At 32.0% G+C, this 17,090-nt stretch overlaps 3 protein-coding genes and 1 long non-coding RNA gene across 4 annotated transcripts; 1 reads left to right on the plus strand and 3 right to left on the minus strand.

Annotated features, from left to right (window-relative positions):
- Positions 1-228: 228 nt before the first annotated feature.
- Positions 229-8,310, minus strand: LOC145030113 (uncharacterized). Its single transcript, XM_078978536.1, has 8 exons — positions 8,296-8,310; positions 8,151-8,223; positions 7,831-8,079; positions 7,650-7,721; positions 6,869-7,539; positions 6,510-6,750; positions 3,354-6,426; positions 229-277 (listed from the first exon to the last, which is right to left on the minus strand). Exons 1-8 carry the CDS (start codon positions 8,308-8,310, stop codon positions 229-231), a joined length of 4,443 nt encoding a protein of 1,480 aa, XP_078834662.1.
- A 2,124-nt stretch (positions 8,311-10,434) lies between these two features.
- On the minus strand, positions 10,435-11,599 carry LOC145029106 (uncharacterized). Its single transcript, XM_078977728.1, has 5 exons — positions 11,456-11,599; positions 11,075-11,366; positions 10,926-11,001; positions 10,700-10,824; positions 10,435-10,592 (listed from the first exon to the last, which is right to left on the minus strand). The coding sequence occupies exons 1-5, from the start codon at positions 11,597-11,599 to the stop codon at positions 10,507-10,509; spliced, it is 723 nt and encodes a 240-aa protein (XP_078833854.1). The 3' UTR covers positions 10,435-10,506.
- An 89-nt stretch (positions 11,600-11,688) lies between these two features.
- LOC145029107 (uncharacterized) lies at positions 11,689-13,009 on the plus strand. The gene is made up of 2 exons (XM_078977729.1): positions 11,689-12,571; positions 12,681-13,009. Exons 1-2 carry the CDS (start codon positions 12,252-12,254, stop codon positions 12,751-12,753), a joined length of 393 nt encoding a protein of 130 aa, XP_078833855.1. The 5' UTR covers positions 11,689-12,251; the 3' UTR covers positions 12,754-13,009.
- A 1,371-nt stretch (positions 13,010-14,380) lies between these two features.
- Positions 14,381-16,005, minus strand: LOC145031699 (uncharacterized). Its single transcript, XR_013677002.1, has 2 exons — positions 15,284-16,005; positions 14,381-15,180 (listed from the first exon to the last, which is right to left on the minus strand). It is a non-coding gene; the product is annotated as an uncharacterized LOC145031699 (long non-coding RNA).
- Positions 16,006-17,090: the final 1,085 nt, after the last annotated feature.

Genomic DNA, 17,090 nt, shown 5'->3' on the forward strand with positions numbered 1-17,090 from the left:
TTTTAGCGTCCGAAACCTTATTAGAAATCACACACCAAACGAAACAATTAATTTTAATCTGAACCCAACTAACCCATTTAAATTCCCGAAGTAAACAACAATTGTCACTCTTATCCGCCATTAGAAGCCTCAAGGAATAGGCCGTAAAAATCCTATAACCATCGATTGTTCAGCTCAAAGTATCAGGTCTTGACAGCGTCGAACCACCCACTGTCGCATTCAATTTGCTCAATTCTTCAGTCTCTTTTCCCCTTCTAGGTTGTCTCCTCCGACTCTCCTGATTTTTTATATTTTAATGGTTTGTAAAAAATAAGTATGGTTACTTATAACGTAGATAAATCATCCATTTTTGCATAAGCCTATATGGTTTTATAATGTTTTTTACCATCGGTAAGCTTAGTTGGCAAGTTTTACCGGTGATGAACCCCCCCCCCCTCCCCCGTCTTTTTTTTTGCATATGGTATAAAACCGACGGTATAGTTCCACCTGTGGTAAACTTAAGTATTGTTTCCATTCTCACGGTTGATTGGTCCATTGAAAACTTATTATTATTATTATTTTAATTTCATAGGTAAAAAATTTACCACATCTTTATCATAGATAAAAATTGTTAAGAAAGAGAAATGCTTACATAGTGGCGGAGCCAGGTTCAAAGTTGAGGGGTATCCCAAACTAGGTTCGAGTTTCTCGATTTTCCAAACTCGGTTTCGGGTTTAAACCCAAACCCATTCAAAAGTTTAACTTGTTGAGAGTTAAAAAGCTTGTGTTGCTTATATAACAGATGTATAAGAAGTATGTTTCATGTTATGAGCGATGTGAGATGATTTTAAATTTTTTAAAAAACAAGTTGACAAACTAGTAAAAGAAATAAAATAAACAAATATAACAACCAAGATTCGAAACATAGACCTCAACTTTGAAAGTTTAAACACTTATCCACTTGGACAAATCAATACTTGTGCATAATGTTCACAACATCATAATATAATAGGTATATAGAAAAGGAGTTGCGAAAATAAAAGAAAATAGATATTTGCAAGAAGATTTGAACTTGCAACCTTAAGAATCATTCCCTAACACCTTAACCAGTTAAACCAATTACATCTTGTATTATGATCTCGCTAATCATATTACTATTATGTATAGGTACACTACATAAAACAAATTCTAAAAAAATTATACTACCGATTTTTTTTTTAGGGGTATTCCGGTATACCCGGATCTATTGAAGATCCGTCTATGTGCTTACATGGATAAAAACTTTACCACATCATTTAGCTTAATGGAGTGAAAGTTTCATATTTGCCATCGAATGTAGTTATTTAGTAGATGCAATAAATTTTACCTTTATAATATGGCATCGCTTAACTAAGAAATAAGGTTACCGAATGCACATTTTCATAATCAAACCATGAATAACAACCGTTTTTCATTAAAAAAAAAAAAATCAAATATTTAAGAATTCTTGCACCGAAAAATATACTGAAAATCTTCAAATTAACTTTCATAGAATGAAAAAAAAAAAAAAAAAAAAATCGATTATTATATATGTTTTAACAGTAAGTGCTGATTTTGAACTCATATTTATTAAATAAAAAAATCATTTAATATCTCCATTAGTAAATGAAGTGGAAAGGAATGGAGGGCAGACAAGTTCATGAATTAGCCAATGACCGACATACACAAGGGCCCCCCTTCGATGGACCGTTTACCTACCTCATCAAGTCATCAACTACACTAGGGTGATAATCTGATTCCACAGATTTTTACTAGGGGTTGTAACAAGAAAAAAAAAAAAAAAAAAAAACATTATTTTATATATTGAACCTAAATTATTGAATATATTTATTTTTACATTTTAATATATATATATATATATATATATATATATATATATATATATATATATATATATATATATATATATATATATATATATACTAGCAGCGTACCCGCGTAAAGCGGCGGGGTGTGTAAATTCTTTCAGTGATATGTTTCCTCTACAAAAATGTTATGTTACAAAAGAAAGTACATGTCGAAAACAAAATAATCAAACTATGGTGTTATTTGGGAGATGAAGTCATTTTTTGTTCTTAGACGGTGGACTTTATAGCAGATGAGGGAACAAAGAGGTATATGCGATTGGAGGGATATTTGAATCAACATGCTAAATTTAAGGATATCTAAAAGGGTTCAAAATTTGAATGAATCCGGGATTTGAGGGAACAATATCAAATTGCTGAGAAATATAAGGAGATTTGATGATAAATATTTGAATTCAAAATGTGGTTAAGATTTAATATTATTTTATTAATGTTTAATTGTGCTATCAGCTTTATTATTTGGACGTCTTAAAAAAATATTATTATTATAATCAATCTATTTTTAGAAATAGTTAGATTTCTTTTATAAGATAGTAAAGATTAACAAAATGCAATCATATCCATCTTTTTTACATCTTCTATTAAAACTTATGATAAGCTTTGTATATATTTTTATGGAATTTTTTAAGTTTAATTTTACATCGCAAACCATATATAAAAATATTTTATCAACTACTTATATATCTCCTAATTAAAATTTAATATAGAAAATGATATTGATAGATTGATATTGTTCGTTAAAAACCCACTAAACCTCTTCTCATAAGTCATCATGGAAAAACCATACAAGTATAAATAAGATAAATATTGAAGCAAGTTATGAAACCTACTAGAGGTCTAATAAAAAAATACATTCAAAATTGATAGATATTATGGATGAATCACGAAATCAAATATAATACGAATTCAAAGGCAATAGGAAGAATATAAGTATATAACAATGAAAGAAAAATATCTTTTTAATCAAAATGAAATCAATTTTTATGGTTTTATATCTAACATTACATACATGACAGTTATATATTCACCTTGCAATATATATATATATATACTAGCCGTCTACCCGCGCAAAGCGGCGGGGCACGTGAGTTCTTTCGGTGATATGTTTCCATTACAAAATTGTTATGTTAAAAAAAAGTACATGTTGAAGACAATATAATCAAACTATGGTGTTATTTGTTACATCATGCATCAAATAACCAATAAAAAGCAACCAGTCAAGACAATACAAAATATTAATCGTGCAATACTTCTTTATACACCACATTTGCTGTATAAACCCCATCACCTTTTGAATTTTCGTTAGGCTGTACTAATACTTTTGTATTGCAACGTGAAACCCCTCTGGACAATGCAACATAAAGTTGTCCATGCGAGAATACTGGTTCTGGAAGATAGATACCTACATATGGAATTGTTTGTCCCTGAGCTTTATTGATTGTCATTGCAAAGCACAATCGAATAGGAAACTGTTTCCTCTTTAGCTTGAATGGGAACATATCATCATCAGATGGACATAAAGGAATCTTAGGCAAAAATATCCTTGTTCCTGCATGTTGACCAACAGCTATTTCTGCATCAATAACATTTTGCTGAAAGCTTCTACATATCAATCGGGTGCCATTACACAACCCATTTGCTGGGTCAATATTCCGTAACAGTATTATCGGACATCCAACTTTTAATCGAAGGTAATGCGGAGGTAAACCACTAACACTGATCGAGTTTAAGAATTCCAACGGATAGAAGCCATTTTTATCATCTATGGCTTCATCGACACTATAGTAAATTCTCTCTTCTCCTTGAAATCGATCGATCATGTAATCGTTAATCGCATCGACACTATCATTTTTTGTAGATAATATTGCCCGCGATATGATATAATCTGATTCAGACCTATTAAATTCCAATGAGGGAAACACTGCATCAATCAAAGAATCTAATGATTTTTCTTTATCAGTGTATGGAATGACCATATCATCAGGGATGCGAATAAAACTTCCGTCCACTGTTTCTTCAACTCCATCACCAACCCGTAATAGAAAGTTTGAGAACCATGGATCAGTAAGTGCTCTCATATTTATTGTTAACCGCAACTTTATAATCGAAGACCAAAGAGGCGACATTCGTAGGCTAGAGTCTACAATTTGTGCTCGTGTCCCACGTCTTACGACTGGCAATACTTGTCTAAAATCGCCTCCCAGAACCATTATCTTTCCACCAAAAGGGAGTGCCACCCCAGTGATATCTTGCATTGTCCGATCAAACGCCTCCACCACCTGTCGCTTTGCCATCGATGCCTCATCCCATATGATTATTTTTGCAAGCCGAAGTAGTTGAGCGGTACCGCTTTGTTTTTGGATTCTACAGAATGAGTTATTATCTGGAGTTAGAGGAAGTTTGAAACGCGAGTGAGCTGTTCTCCCCCCAGGCATGTTATTAGCCGCAACACCCGATGAAGCTGTGGCGAGTGCAATATGACCAAGTTTGCGTATATTAGCAAGTAAAGCTTTGTACAGATATGTTTTTCCTGTTCCGCCAGGACCATCTATGAAGAACACTCCTGTACAATCAGTACACACATGCCTCATGATCTCATCATATGCATATTTTTGTTCAGGATTGAGAAACTCTTTGGCACGCAAATGGTCATCTTCCACAATTATAGAGCATTCTTCTTGTACCTCTCGAAAAACTCCAGACTGAAAATTCAAATCGGTGTTTACAGTCGGGAGATCAAAGTTATCAAGCTTGTTACCCATAGACTGTAGGAATACGCTTATGTCTGTAAGGACCATATTTTGTACTCGATTGACATTATCGTATTGTCTACTATAATCTTCGGAGAGAGAATTGTAGTGGGAATTCCATATCTTGCGAACATCTCCAGGATCACAAAAAACTAATATCGTTGCAAACAACCTTCTGAGAGCATTTGGAAACTGAAACAAGGAGGCCTCTACAAGACACTGCGATAAACTATCATCTGTCTCTATTAACCCTCTTTCAAGAGCCGCTTTTCGAAATGTGGGATGTCTTACGTTATTGACTGTGTACAGATCTTCAAAACATGTAGGACCCCTAACATGACATAATAACACACGTAGATAGTATCGCTCACCTTCAGCAGGATTTGCAGAAACCAAACGACCAACTGCTCGTGATACTTTTCGAGGATTCCATAGACGCGATTCTTTATTCCATGTGAAGTGTTTGGGAAAATCTTTGTATAAATATTCTCTTGCATTAACGTTATCTTTATTCATCTTGAAAAATGCAGTCAACATTGATCTCTTATCTTTCTCCCTCTCAACAACTGATTTCATTGCATCATCATCAGTGAACCTAACCAACTGTTGGTTTGGAAGATGCAATTGCAAAGTGATCACATTAGGGTGGATTTGATTAAGAGAAAAGCTAAAAATTCGCCATACTGCTTCTGGAGCGGAGACGTATCGTGCATCCTGAAAACGTTTTATCTCATTGATAACAACAGGTTGTGCATCTGGATCAATATGGATAACTTGCTTGTCGTGACCCTTGTAAATATACTTAAAGATGTATTTCACTGATGTTATACTCGAGCAAACCTCAACATTTAGATGGCAGTTGAACATCATCAACAACTTTGGGTTATATGGGACAACCCATCTATTATCCATCATAATACCTTGTTTATTCACAGCAATTCCATTATCTCTCCTTCGATAAACCGGATATGTGTCCTTTCCTTGTGTTGTGGCTTCGTTGAATTGTCGAGGGTATCTAAAACGACAGGTTGGTGGATCACCTTGCATACAAGAACATTTTTTGTTTAATGTACCACAAGGACCATGTATCATGTGTGATTTGACCAGATCGTGTAGTATAGGATACTTTGTCGGGTTTGGAATTTCGGCACACACATACTTGTCATAATGGTCTGTATTGGTGAGCTTCCATTCAGGTTTCATTATTAAGAGAAAATGAGCATGTGGTAAACCACGTTTCTGGAACTCTATTACATAAACATATGCACTCACCACACCAAGGACGTGCCTCTTCAAGAGTTGTTCCTTAAGGTCATGTAACTTAGCACGAAAAACTCTTGCAACCAGATCTGGTCTATCTTGTGCTGTTTGAAAATGAAGTAACTCATTTTGGATTTCAGGCCAATTCGGATTGCACGTTATTGTAAGGAATATATCAGGTTTCCCTCCATCTTGAACTAAAGCCATAGCATCGAGAAATCGTCGTCGCATGTCACGAGGACCTCCGATGAAACTTGCTGGCAAAACAACACGTTGCCCAATCATACTTGCTTGTACCTCACCGGCATTGACACAATCCACAACACCTTGGTATAACTCCGCTCTTATTGTAGATTGGTTTTTTCTACAAAATTCCAAACGCGAAGTCTCAATCTTGATGTAGATATCTACCACAAATTGTTGTAATAATCTCCCTCCTAACATAATTACGTTCAAGTTTGATCGAATCTGCAACTTGTAACAGTAGTACTCCCGCATAGTTACAGTTTTCCTACCCGTTCTTATATCAGTCTCTACATAATGATTAAATTGAATAAATTATATCAATTTTTACATTTGTAAAATTTAACAATATTAAAATTGTGGCTATGCGTACCTTCTAGATCTTCATCGAAGATTTGGTCGTCATTAACCATCTCATTGAATGAAACCCCTTGCCTTAGTATGTTAGAATGCCATCCAGGCTCACCATTTGGAAAGAATAAAGGATAACACAATGGGTCATAACATCCCCAATAAGATTGAATTGTTTTTGGTTTGTCGGACCTTCCATATACTATAATACTTCTTTTATATGCGGTTATGTTGTCATTGCCTTCAATCCAAATACCAGCAACCTGTGAAATTATACAATAGAAAAAATATGATTAAAACTGGTACGTAATTTGCATAGTTATATTTAATACATGAAACATCTTTTTTCTCAAAAACATATGTACATAATTAATTTCAAACCTCGGATGTGGTTGGCCGGTTGTACACCCTTTGGTCTAGTTCTACTGATGCATTTAAAGTGACTCTGTAATTGTCGAGCGGTCCTAGATCAGCAAGGCTACGAAATATTGCAACGTATGGGTTTGTAGCAAGAACGCGAGTCAAAATTTCAACAATTGGTTTAGCAAGATTCTTCCATTCGAGTCTATTTGACATCTCAGCTTCAACATCGTAAAAATACAATTGTAAGAACTTAGGTTCATCCTTTTTCCTTGGAACTAACTGATCGATTCTATGGTATATCCCTCCATTCACACAAAAAGTGTATACCCCAGATGTCATATTGGCCATCGATTCATCCACTTCTACGCCCATTGATGCAAATGAATAGTTGGTGTTGTATGCACGTATATTCTTTCTAAACAATTTGCCTAATTTTGTTTCTGAGGTGAAAAGATTGTGTAATTCGTCAGGAATAGATGAGTCTGCCAACTTTGTCTTTCCACTCATGCAACAAAAGCCAGCAGATTCAAATTGTAGTCGTTTTGCCCCACAATAACTACATATATCATTGAACTTCACCACACGATGTTTTTTACGGATACCGGCGAAAACAAAACTATATGGATCATCCGAGATGCTACCATTTTGTACTGATGGAGTGACATTGCCATGGATACAACCTTGTGGATCTGTAGACATTTTATTCATTAGTTAAATGTAATATAAATAAAATTAAAATAATTACACATAATTATTAGCCAATATATATGATATTTTTCGGTAAAAATCAAATACTGACCTATTGATGTTGAAATTTGAGTTATCAATTCATCGCGTGGAGGTAGTATTACGTCAGGCTGACTTTGAATACCTACGTATAAACAAAAATTTCTCATTAAGAATGTAAATTATGAAAGATTATGGTTAAATGTAATGTTGTACTACTTAGATTGTAATATGATAACTTCAGACATAGTTACCTGGTTTTGTTATGGTTGGTTCCGTCTGACGTTGATAAGGGTTTCTATTATAAATCAACTTTTTTTGACCAAAATCCATTACACATGTAGGAGATGCATTGGTAATATCCACCAGATTCCTATTTACTGTTGGCACATTTGACAAAAATGTTGCGTTTTGACTATTTCCTTCCCCATTAGCTATTCGTCTCATTTTGTTTTTCTCCTTTCGTCGTTCGTAACATGCCTTATTATATGCTTTTCGTTTTTCTGCAATATTTTTTTAAATGAATAATGTATAACGATGATATACTAATAATGATTGTAAATATGTGATATACCTTTTGTATTTTCTGCATCAATTTGGATAACATTATTATGTTTATTTTCTTTACCGTCAAACCTCATTGCAAACTGTAAAACACACAAAAAAATGTATACTTTATTTTATACATAACAAATCAAAAAGTATGATTATTCAAATACGAAATTTATTACCATTTGTTTTTGTTATAATAGTTTAGATCAAAACCAGATTTTATTTATGTGTTTCTGGTAATGTGAATGGTCTATAAGGAGATGATGCTTGAGTTGCCGACATATATTGGTTTGATGATACTTCTTTTCTTAGGTGAAGCTAGTTACTTTGAAACACGTTGCATCTAACTAAAAAAATACTATAAATAGTAGACTTTTTCATCATATAGTACTTGAATAAGAGATAATTTAAAGTTAAATACACATACCTGTTTGATTTTGATGAATCCGATAGAGCAGATGGTTTTTGTGAAGCCGATAGAATATATGTAGTTTATGCATGTACAAAGGAACACAAAGTGAGTGTGAATGGTGTATAATCGAGAAAGTAAAAATCGTAAATAGTAAACATACGCAGTAGCAGACTGTAGAACCGATGAAGCCTTCTTATATGTTAAATTATAATTATAGAATATGTTTGCAATTGGCGCCTATGGTTCATCTACTACGCAAATATCTCTCTCTCTCTCTCTATATATATCTATATATATATATATATATATATATATATATATATATATATATATATATATATATATATATATATATATATAGGTTAAAAGTTTGTTATGAAAGGATTACATATAGTTCATACTTATGTGTATATTTATAATAAAATTTGAAAATTCGTAATCCATTTTGATTTACTTTTATCTTATTAGTTGAAAAGTATTCAAAATTATACCGGGAAACAAAATAAGATTTTTTGTTTTGAATTGGTTTTACATGTAATTCAATTTTAATTATTATTTTTGTAGATTCTTAAAAAAAAAAAAATAGGAATTGCATGAATTGAGTTCGCATTTGGTTTTGTGGGTCAAAACAGTTCACATAAGAAGTTCACGATTTGTTTGAGGTTAATTGATTTTGATTTCGCAAGCTTGGAGTCGGAGATCTGGATTGTGTTCGCATCTATGGAATGCGAGGAGAATTTAATGGTGATATTCAGTTCGCATTTGGTGACACAAGTACGTGGTTGATGATTTTTGGTTGGTTCGCATTTGAAATCAGTGGGTTTCGCATTTGGGTTCGTATCTGGGTTTCTCAAACAACTGAAATGCGAATATGAGACAACTGATTAATTTCTCAGTTAATGCGATGAAATGCGAATGAACTCAAAGACGGATGGATGCAAGATGCGAAGAACTTGAATGAAAATGCGAAGTTTTTAATGTATAAATTCGAATTGTGGAAGAAAGCTAAGAGTTTCGCATTTGGCCCCTGATCTTTTCAAGAAATAATATAAGTGGTCCAACTACAGGGATGCGAAATGAAAATTCTGCACTTGTCTTTTTATGACCCCATTTTGCGAAGTTGGACCACTTATATTATTTCTTGAAAAGATCAGGTGCCAAATGCGAAACTCTTAGCTTTCTTCCCCAATTCGCATTTATACATTAAAAACTTCGCATTTTCATTCAAGTTCTTCGCATCTTGCATCCATCCGTCTTTGAGTTCATTCGCATTTCATCGCATTAACTGAGAAATTAATCAGTTGTCTCATATTCGCATTTCAGTTGTTTGAGAAACCCAGATACGAACCCAAATGCGAAACCCACTGATTTCAAATGCGAACCAACCAAAAATCATCAACCACGTACTTGTGTCACCAAATGCGAACTGAATATCACCATTAAATTCTCCTCGCATTCTATAGATGCGAACACAATCCAGATCTCCGACTCCAAGCTTGCGAAATCAAAATCAATTAACCTCAAACAAATCGTGAACTTCTTATGCGAACTGTTTTGACCCACAAAACCAAATGCGAACTCAATTGATGTCATATGCGAACTGATTTCATATATGCGAACACAATTGATTTCATATGCGAATCCACATCCATCGATATGAAACCAATACCAGTTACAAGCAATTATATATATATATATATATATATATATATATATATATATATATATATATATATATATATATATATATATATATATATATATATATATATAGTAAGTCAAAAAGAAAATAAAAACACCACATTCACGAATGAAAAGTTAACAAATTAACAAAACCAATAATAAAACTTAAAACTGATAAAAGATATAATGTGGTAAAACCATATGTGTTAAAAGTTCCACAACTGAATTGAAAACACGGGAATTAAAAAAGTTTTCAAGAAAATCTTTTTCTAATACTCTCTCATCAATATCTAGCTCTAATCCTATCAGCTTCATACATTTGTGGTTCAACATCAAAGTCGGTTAAAACAGTAGAAACCAATAAATTACCTGCAAAAACATGAAACATGTGGCATAAAATTTAATAATATGTATTTACAATTTGGAATATGTTGATATTAATATAAATTATATACTGATCATATTTTTTAACTGACCCAAATTGTTGTGGACCAGCTTCATGCAAGAAACATAGAGTATGGATTTGTTGTATGTTGCAACAATAACCTTAATCATAAGGTTTGCTGGTACGTTATACAACAATAACTTTGTTACGTTCCCCCTATTAAAAGGTAATGCTGTTTAAACTCTTATAATGAATGATAATAAATTTAATAAAAAACTATGTTGTTTTAATTTTTTTTTAAATACATATATACTTACGTCTCATCTTGGAGAATTAACTCAAATGATCGCAGCTGTCTGATTCGATTTCCCCATACTATTCTTCCAACCACATCTAAAAAACATATTTTCTTGTTAAATTTATAGTAGATGATATAAAAATGATTAAAGAAAAGATATAAATATACCAACAAGCCTTCTTTTATTTGTATGATCTTGTGCAACAGTTGTGACAGTAGACACAATTGGATAAAGTGGATATCCACTGGCAAAATCGCTTACTAACCGAGTAAAAGTTGTGGCATGGTTTATCATTATCGCCTTATCACTGGTGCAGATTTTGTACTGTTGGTACATTGGATTGTCCAAATGGTATTCATCAACTTGGAAATGTTGCACAGAGAATACATTTCCTTTCAGATTCATGTTTCGATATCCGGGCACTAAATGGCGAGGTATGATTGCTAATATTTTTTCTCTCTGGTGTAAATAACAAAATGGTAATGGTATTATTTACAAAATTAAACTTTTAATAGAAGTTGAATATTTTAATTGGAAAAAAACCTTACCTGGCGATCTATCATCCACAAGAGCATCCTGTTGTTTTCCATGTCCTCCCAAACATACAATACTCTAACACTTGTAATGTTCCACCATTCATATATTTGCCCCAAAGCAGAAAATTCATTAACAGTAGTATGATAAATATCCATTTCAACTGAAAAACACTTCAGTTAATAATTGCTATACTTGATGGTTTTTCTAATACATATTGCTTGTACTATGAAATAAAGTAAAAGTTCAATACCTGTTTGATTCTGATATAGCATATAGAACAGATGGTTTTATGAAATCAATGGAACAAATGGTTTGATGGTAAAGTATGGAAGCAAGATTCGTAATCTTAAATACGTATATATGTACAGATTACAAAACATGTTTGTTATTAATGGATGAGATAGATTTAATGTATATCATCAGTTTTTTTTTTAAATGACAATTTAAAAAATCCTAATCAGTTTGGATAGAATTTGAAGTGCTTATCTGATAAGCACTATGATAATTTCGAAGTTAGTGTTATCTTTTTCTAATTAATAATGATATAAACTGTAAAGATAATTTCGAAATTAATATGTTGACTAACATTGATCCTTAAAATTTGGGATATGAATGGTTTTGAGCGGGAAAATATTGACACCTGGGTAACCCTCTACAATAAATACCTATGTTTGCTTCTCTGAAATTCGATAATGACTTGATTCTTCCACCTGGGAAGAAGGTATGTTCACATATTTTTTGTTTTCTCTTTTGATTTAATTGTTACGTTGTAACTAATACTACTTTTGACATAGAAAAACGGCCATAATGTCGAACTCAAGTAGCATTGTAAATAAGCAGGAATGTGAACAAATCATCCTTCAACTTTGTATGCATGAGAAACATGAGAAAGAAAAGAAAAGGGAATGGGCATTGCTAAATTGGAATTGGGATGAGGTTATTGATATTCTAAGTTCTGAAGATGAAAAGCTGGATGATGAAGCTGTGGAAAAGTCTGACACATTAGATTCAACAAAACCAAAAACTTTGTCACCACCACTGAAGAGACCCCGTGTCAAAGTTCAAAGCCGAAACAGATGTTATAGGCTTCGTGATGAAGAAGATGGTGAATTTCCTGTTGATGTCGGGTAAGATCATTTGTACTTTGTTTTACAAACGATCATGAAAAACTGTTTTTTTTATATATTTCAAGGATCAAGAAACTTATGAATGCCTTAAATTTTATTTTTTTGTCAGGAGTGGTTTGATTACTGTTGCAGCTGAAAACCAGCCATCTCAGGATGATGAAGATGCAGTTGTTAACACCTAAGTTTTTTTAGTAGATTTATTTGATGTTGGAATTTTTATGGTTGTCTTTTTTTTGGATTGTTTCAAATAAGTAACATGTTTTTATGGTGTTGTTTTTCCTTTGCTATTACATTATTATTTTCTGGGGTATAAATGCATGCCTTGTTTTTATGTCTTTTAAAAGGCAACCAATGTCACACAATCCATAGGTATTTATTGTAGAGGGTTACCCAGGTGTCAATATTTTCCCGCTCAAAACCATTCATATCCCAAATTTTAAGGATCAATGTTAGTCAACATATTAATTTCGAAATTATCTTTACAGTTTATATCATTATTAATTAGAAAAAGATAACACTAACTTCGAAATTATCATAGTGCTTATCAGATAAGCACTTCAAATTCTATCCAAACTGATTAGGATTTTTTAAATTGTCATTTAAAAAAAAAACTGATGATATACATTAAATCTATCTCATCCATTAATAACAAACATGTTTTGTAATCTGATTAAATGTCACACATATGACATTTAATCAGAAAATCGATCATTCTTCAAATATGACATTTAATCAGAAAATCGATCTAAAAATGAGACATTTGGTGTTTATCGATTTTTCAGGGTCGACGGGTTGTATGAAAAGCGAAGGCTGAGTAATTGAAAATTAGAGGATCGATGGTTGCTACTAATTGCTTGTAACTGGTATTGGTTTCATATCGATGGATGTGGATTCGCATATGAAATCAATTGTGTTCGCATATATGAAATCAGTTCACATATGACATCAATTGAGTTCGCATTTGGTTTTGTGGGTCAAAACAGTTCGCATAAGAAGTTCACGATTTGTTTGAGGTTAATTGATTTTGATTTCGCAAGCTTGGAGTCGGAGATCTGGATTGTGTTCGCATCTATAGAATGCGAGGAGAATTTAATGGTGATATTCAGTTCGCATTTGGTGACACAAGTACGTGGTTGATGATTTTTGGTTGGTTCGCATTTGAAATCAGTGGGTTTCGCATTTAGGTTCGTATCTGGGTTTCTCAAACAACTGAAATGCGAATATGAGACAACTGATTAATTTCTCAGTTAATGCGATGAAATGCGAATGAACTCAAAGACGGATGGATGCAAGATGCGAAGAATTTGAATGAAAATGCAAAGTTTTTAATGTATAAATGCGAATGAACTCAAAGACGGAAGAAAGTTTTTAATCTTAAATGAAATCATAGTTTCCTAATAAATTAATTAACAAAATACTTAACCCGAAAACAAAATCGAAAACCAAAATATAACCACATAACGTGAACCCACCAAACCAATTACGAATGTCAAAGAAAGACACATGAGAATTAACAAAAAAAAAAAAAAACTTTCATTCACAAATGGTATAATGCATAAATAAAGCTTATTTTTTTCATTTACATACAAAATATTAAGAACAAAACACTCCCATGTTCTTGTACATGATACATACAAAACAAAGAAGAAACTATTATTCATATGGTACCTTCAAATATAAGAATGATACAATAGTCAAATATGTATATGATAAAATTTGAAACAAATCAATCCAAATTCACAAAATTTTGTCAGTTAAATTTTTTTTGTTGTCTGACAATAAATGAAACCAAAAACTTATGCATTGCAATTTTCAAAAACAAAACTTACAAATGGGTTTACCCCAAACAATAACAAAAACTTACATATTGCAACTTTAAAGAAAAAACTAAACATTCAACTACAAGAGCTCTAAAAACCCAACAAGAAGATCATATTCAGATCTTAAGAAGCTTACCCACGATTTCTTTGAGATGTTGGTTTATATCAATCCATTTCAAGTCCTGTAAACACACATAAACACAAAGTTAGACATACGCATAGATACAGGACGATGGTCAGCAGCACCGGAATTTTAGAAGGATGCATAGAGGAAACTAATATGTGGAAGCTATGAGGTAGCTTTTTGATAGAGAGACAGAAAGGGGAAGTGCAAAGAACGATAACAAAGGTGGTGGGTTTAGCAAGCATTGTTATTTTTCTTGAAAACAAACATTAATTAAATGGATAAGGATTCAACAACTACAGTAAAATGATAGAGTAATAAGATATTTCCTTCATTAACTGGAGTCCATATCAGTACAGATAGTTGAAGATATACCTGAATTGATACAGATAGTTGAGAAATGTCAAAAGGACACAAATACCCTTAGTACCACTTAAACAAGAAAGCTTTACTCTAGATACACTTATACAAGAATATTTAATATACAAATGATTACCCAAAATGTAGACAAACATCAGAACCTGAAATGGAGAGGAAACACCGGAAATTGAGAGTAAACATTGACGATTATGTGATAAATGACTGAAAAGAACACTTTAAAATTGCTAACAAAAACCTGTATTGTTAGAGAACGTTTGTAAATTAATAGTGTTTGCCTCCTGGTTCTGCAATAGAGAGAGAGAGAGAGAGAGAGATGGTTGGAGACCTATGACCACAAAAAGAGAAATTCTCAAATTCACAAAATTTTGTCAGTTAAAGAGCACTAACCTTGAAATCGTGTTGGATCCTGGTCCACTGTGACACTTGTGAAAATGGTTGTCTGAGGTTTCTAGAGAGTCGAGTGCGACCAGCTGTGAGTAGTAGATGGTTAGGTCTCCAGGTATGTGTGTAAAATGCGTAACACTTACGACCTCACAGATAAGAAATTTTTTGCAGTCAATTGGTCATATAAGGGGATGGGGCAGAGATATGAAGAAAAAGATTCGTTCTAGACTTGACCGGTGCAATCGATCAAAATCAAATAATTAGAGAATAGAACAGTAGCATATGCTAGATGTCGAGAGATGGGGGTTGTGAACGGTGGTAAGATGAAGTGCGATGATGATGAAGGTGGCCTGTTTGATGGTAGTGAAGGTTATGTGACAACAAAGTTTACTGATGGTGTTGTGATGTTCGATATTCGGGTTTCTAAAGGAGATATGCAAGAGAAGAGAAAGGCAGAGGTGTTTAGCAGCGACTGTAATGGTCTCAGTGGTCAAGGTGTGGTGGGTAACTGCGTCGAATATGGGAGGAATTTTAGAGTATTTAATAGAGAGGGAGAGAGTTCAAGGAGAGAAGAGATGGCGACTCATCTAGGGTTATTCTACAAGGAAGGGCTATAGATACTAAGATAAGAGATGATATATAAAGTTTATCTATAGACCGATTCAATTGGCAAAATCTGAGGAAGACGGGTTCTTCTTTGACCAGTTCAATTTGAAGAAGAAAGCCAAAGCCTATTCAATATGTACGTAATTCATGTTAACCGCGTAAGATTTGGTATTTTTCTATGCATAAACTCATTGTAAATAGCGTAATAAGGGTTATACCTCTTAAAATTTAATATTATTTTATTAATGATTACTTGTACTAACAGCTTAATGGTTTGGACGTCTTAAAAAATATTATTATTATATTGAATCTATTTATGGAAATAGTTGGATTTCTATTATAAAGTAGTATAGATATATATATATATATATATATATATATATATATATATATATATATATATATATATATATATATATATATATTATATATATATATATATATATATATATATATATATATATATATATATATATATATATATGTTCAGGTTCATTTGAGACCATTCTAATTTTGTGAGACCGTGAGACCAAATCTAAAAATAATTTTAAAATGCAAAATAAATGGAAAAATCCAAAAAAAAAATTTTTAAATATTATTTTCGGAACTTGAATTAACTAAAAAAAATATAAAAATATATAAAAAAAAATTAAAAAAAATAAAAAAAATTCCGTTTTTTTTTTTTGAAAAATACGTGAAATATTCTAAATAGAATATTACATTGACATATTCTAAAAAATAATTTTAAAATGCAAAATAAATGGAAAAATCTAAAAATTCTTTTTTTAAATATTATTTTCGGAACTTGAATTAACTAAAAAAAATATAAAAAAAATCTTTTTTTTTTGAAAAATACGTGAAATATGCTAAATAGAATATTACACTGTACATATTCTAAAAATAATTTTAAAATGCAAAATAAATGAAAAATCAAAAAAATTCTTTTTTTTAAATATTATTTTCGGAACATGAATTAACTAAAAAAAATTAAAAATAAATAAAAATAAATAAATAAAAAATAAAAAAATACGTCTCACGGTCTCACAAAATATAGGTGGTCTCAAATGAACCTAACCCTATATATATATATATATATATATATATATATATATATATATATATATATATATATATATATTAAAAAAAGATGAAGTTAGCAACAGTATCCATAATTCGAGTACTCTTCAACGCTTTCTCGAGGCTT

The sequence above is a fragment of the Lactuca saligna genome, chromosome 2 (assembly GCF_052625555.1).
Source record: "Lactuca saligna cultivar CGN05327 chromosome 2, ASM5262555v1, whole genome shotgun sequence".
In the NCBI taxonomy this organism is placed as follows: Eukaryota; Viridiplantae; Streptophyta; class Magnoliopsida; order Asterales; family Asteraceae; genus Lactuca; species Lactuca saligna.

Excerpts from the sequence above, each read along its gene's own strand:
- LOC145030113 (XM_078978536.1), bottom strand. Across the intron at positions 7,722-7,830 it reads ACCAACCATAACAAAACCAG|GTATTCAAAGTCAGCCTGAC; the intron begins GTAACTATGTCT and ends GTTTATACGTAG. Across the intron at positions 7,540-7,649 it reads TCAAATTTCAACATCAATAG|ATCCACAAGGTTGTATCCAT; the intron begins GTCAGTATTTGA and ends AAATGTCTACAG.
- LOC145029106 (XM_078977728.1), bottom strand. The coding sequence starts at position 11,599 with ATGGATATTTATCATACTACTGTTAATGAATTTTCTGCTTTGGGGCAA. Across the intron at positions 11,002-11,074 it reads AAATAAAAGAAGGCTTGTTG|ATGTGGTTGGAAGAATAGTA; the intron begins GTATATTTATAT and ends TATGTTTTTTAG. Across the intron at positions 10,825-10,925 it reads TTAATTCTCCAAGATGAGAC|GGGGAACGTAACAAAGTTAT; the intron begins GTAAGTATATAT and ends ACCTTTTAATAG.
- LOC145029107 (XM_078977729.1), top strand. The coding sequence starts at position 12,252 with ATGTCGAACTCAAGTAGCATTGTAAATAAGCAGGAATGTGAACAAATC. Across the intron at positions 12,572-12,680 it reads GAATTTCCTGTTGATGTCGG|GAGTGGTTTGATTACTGTTG; the intron begins GTAAGATCATTT and ends TTTTTTTGTCAG.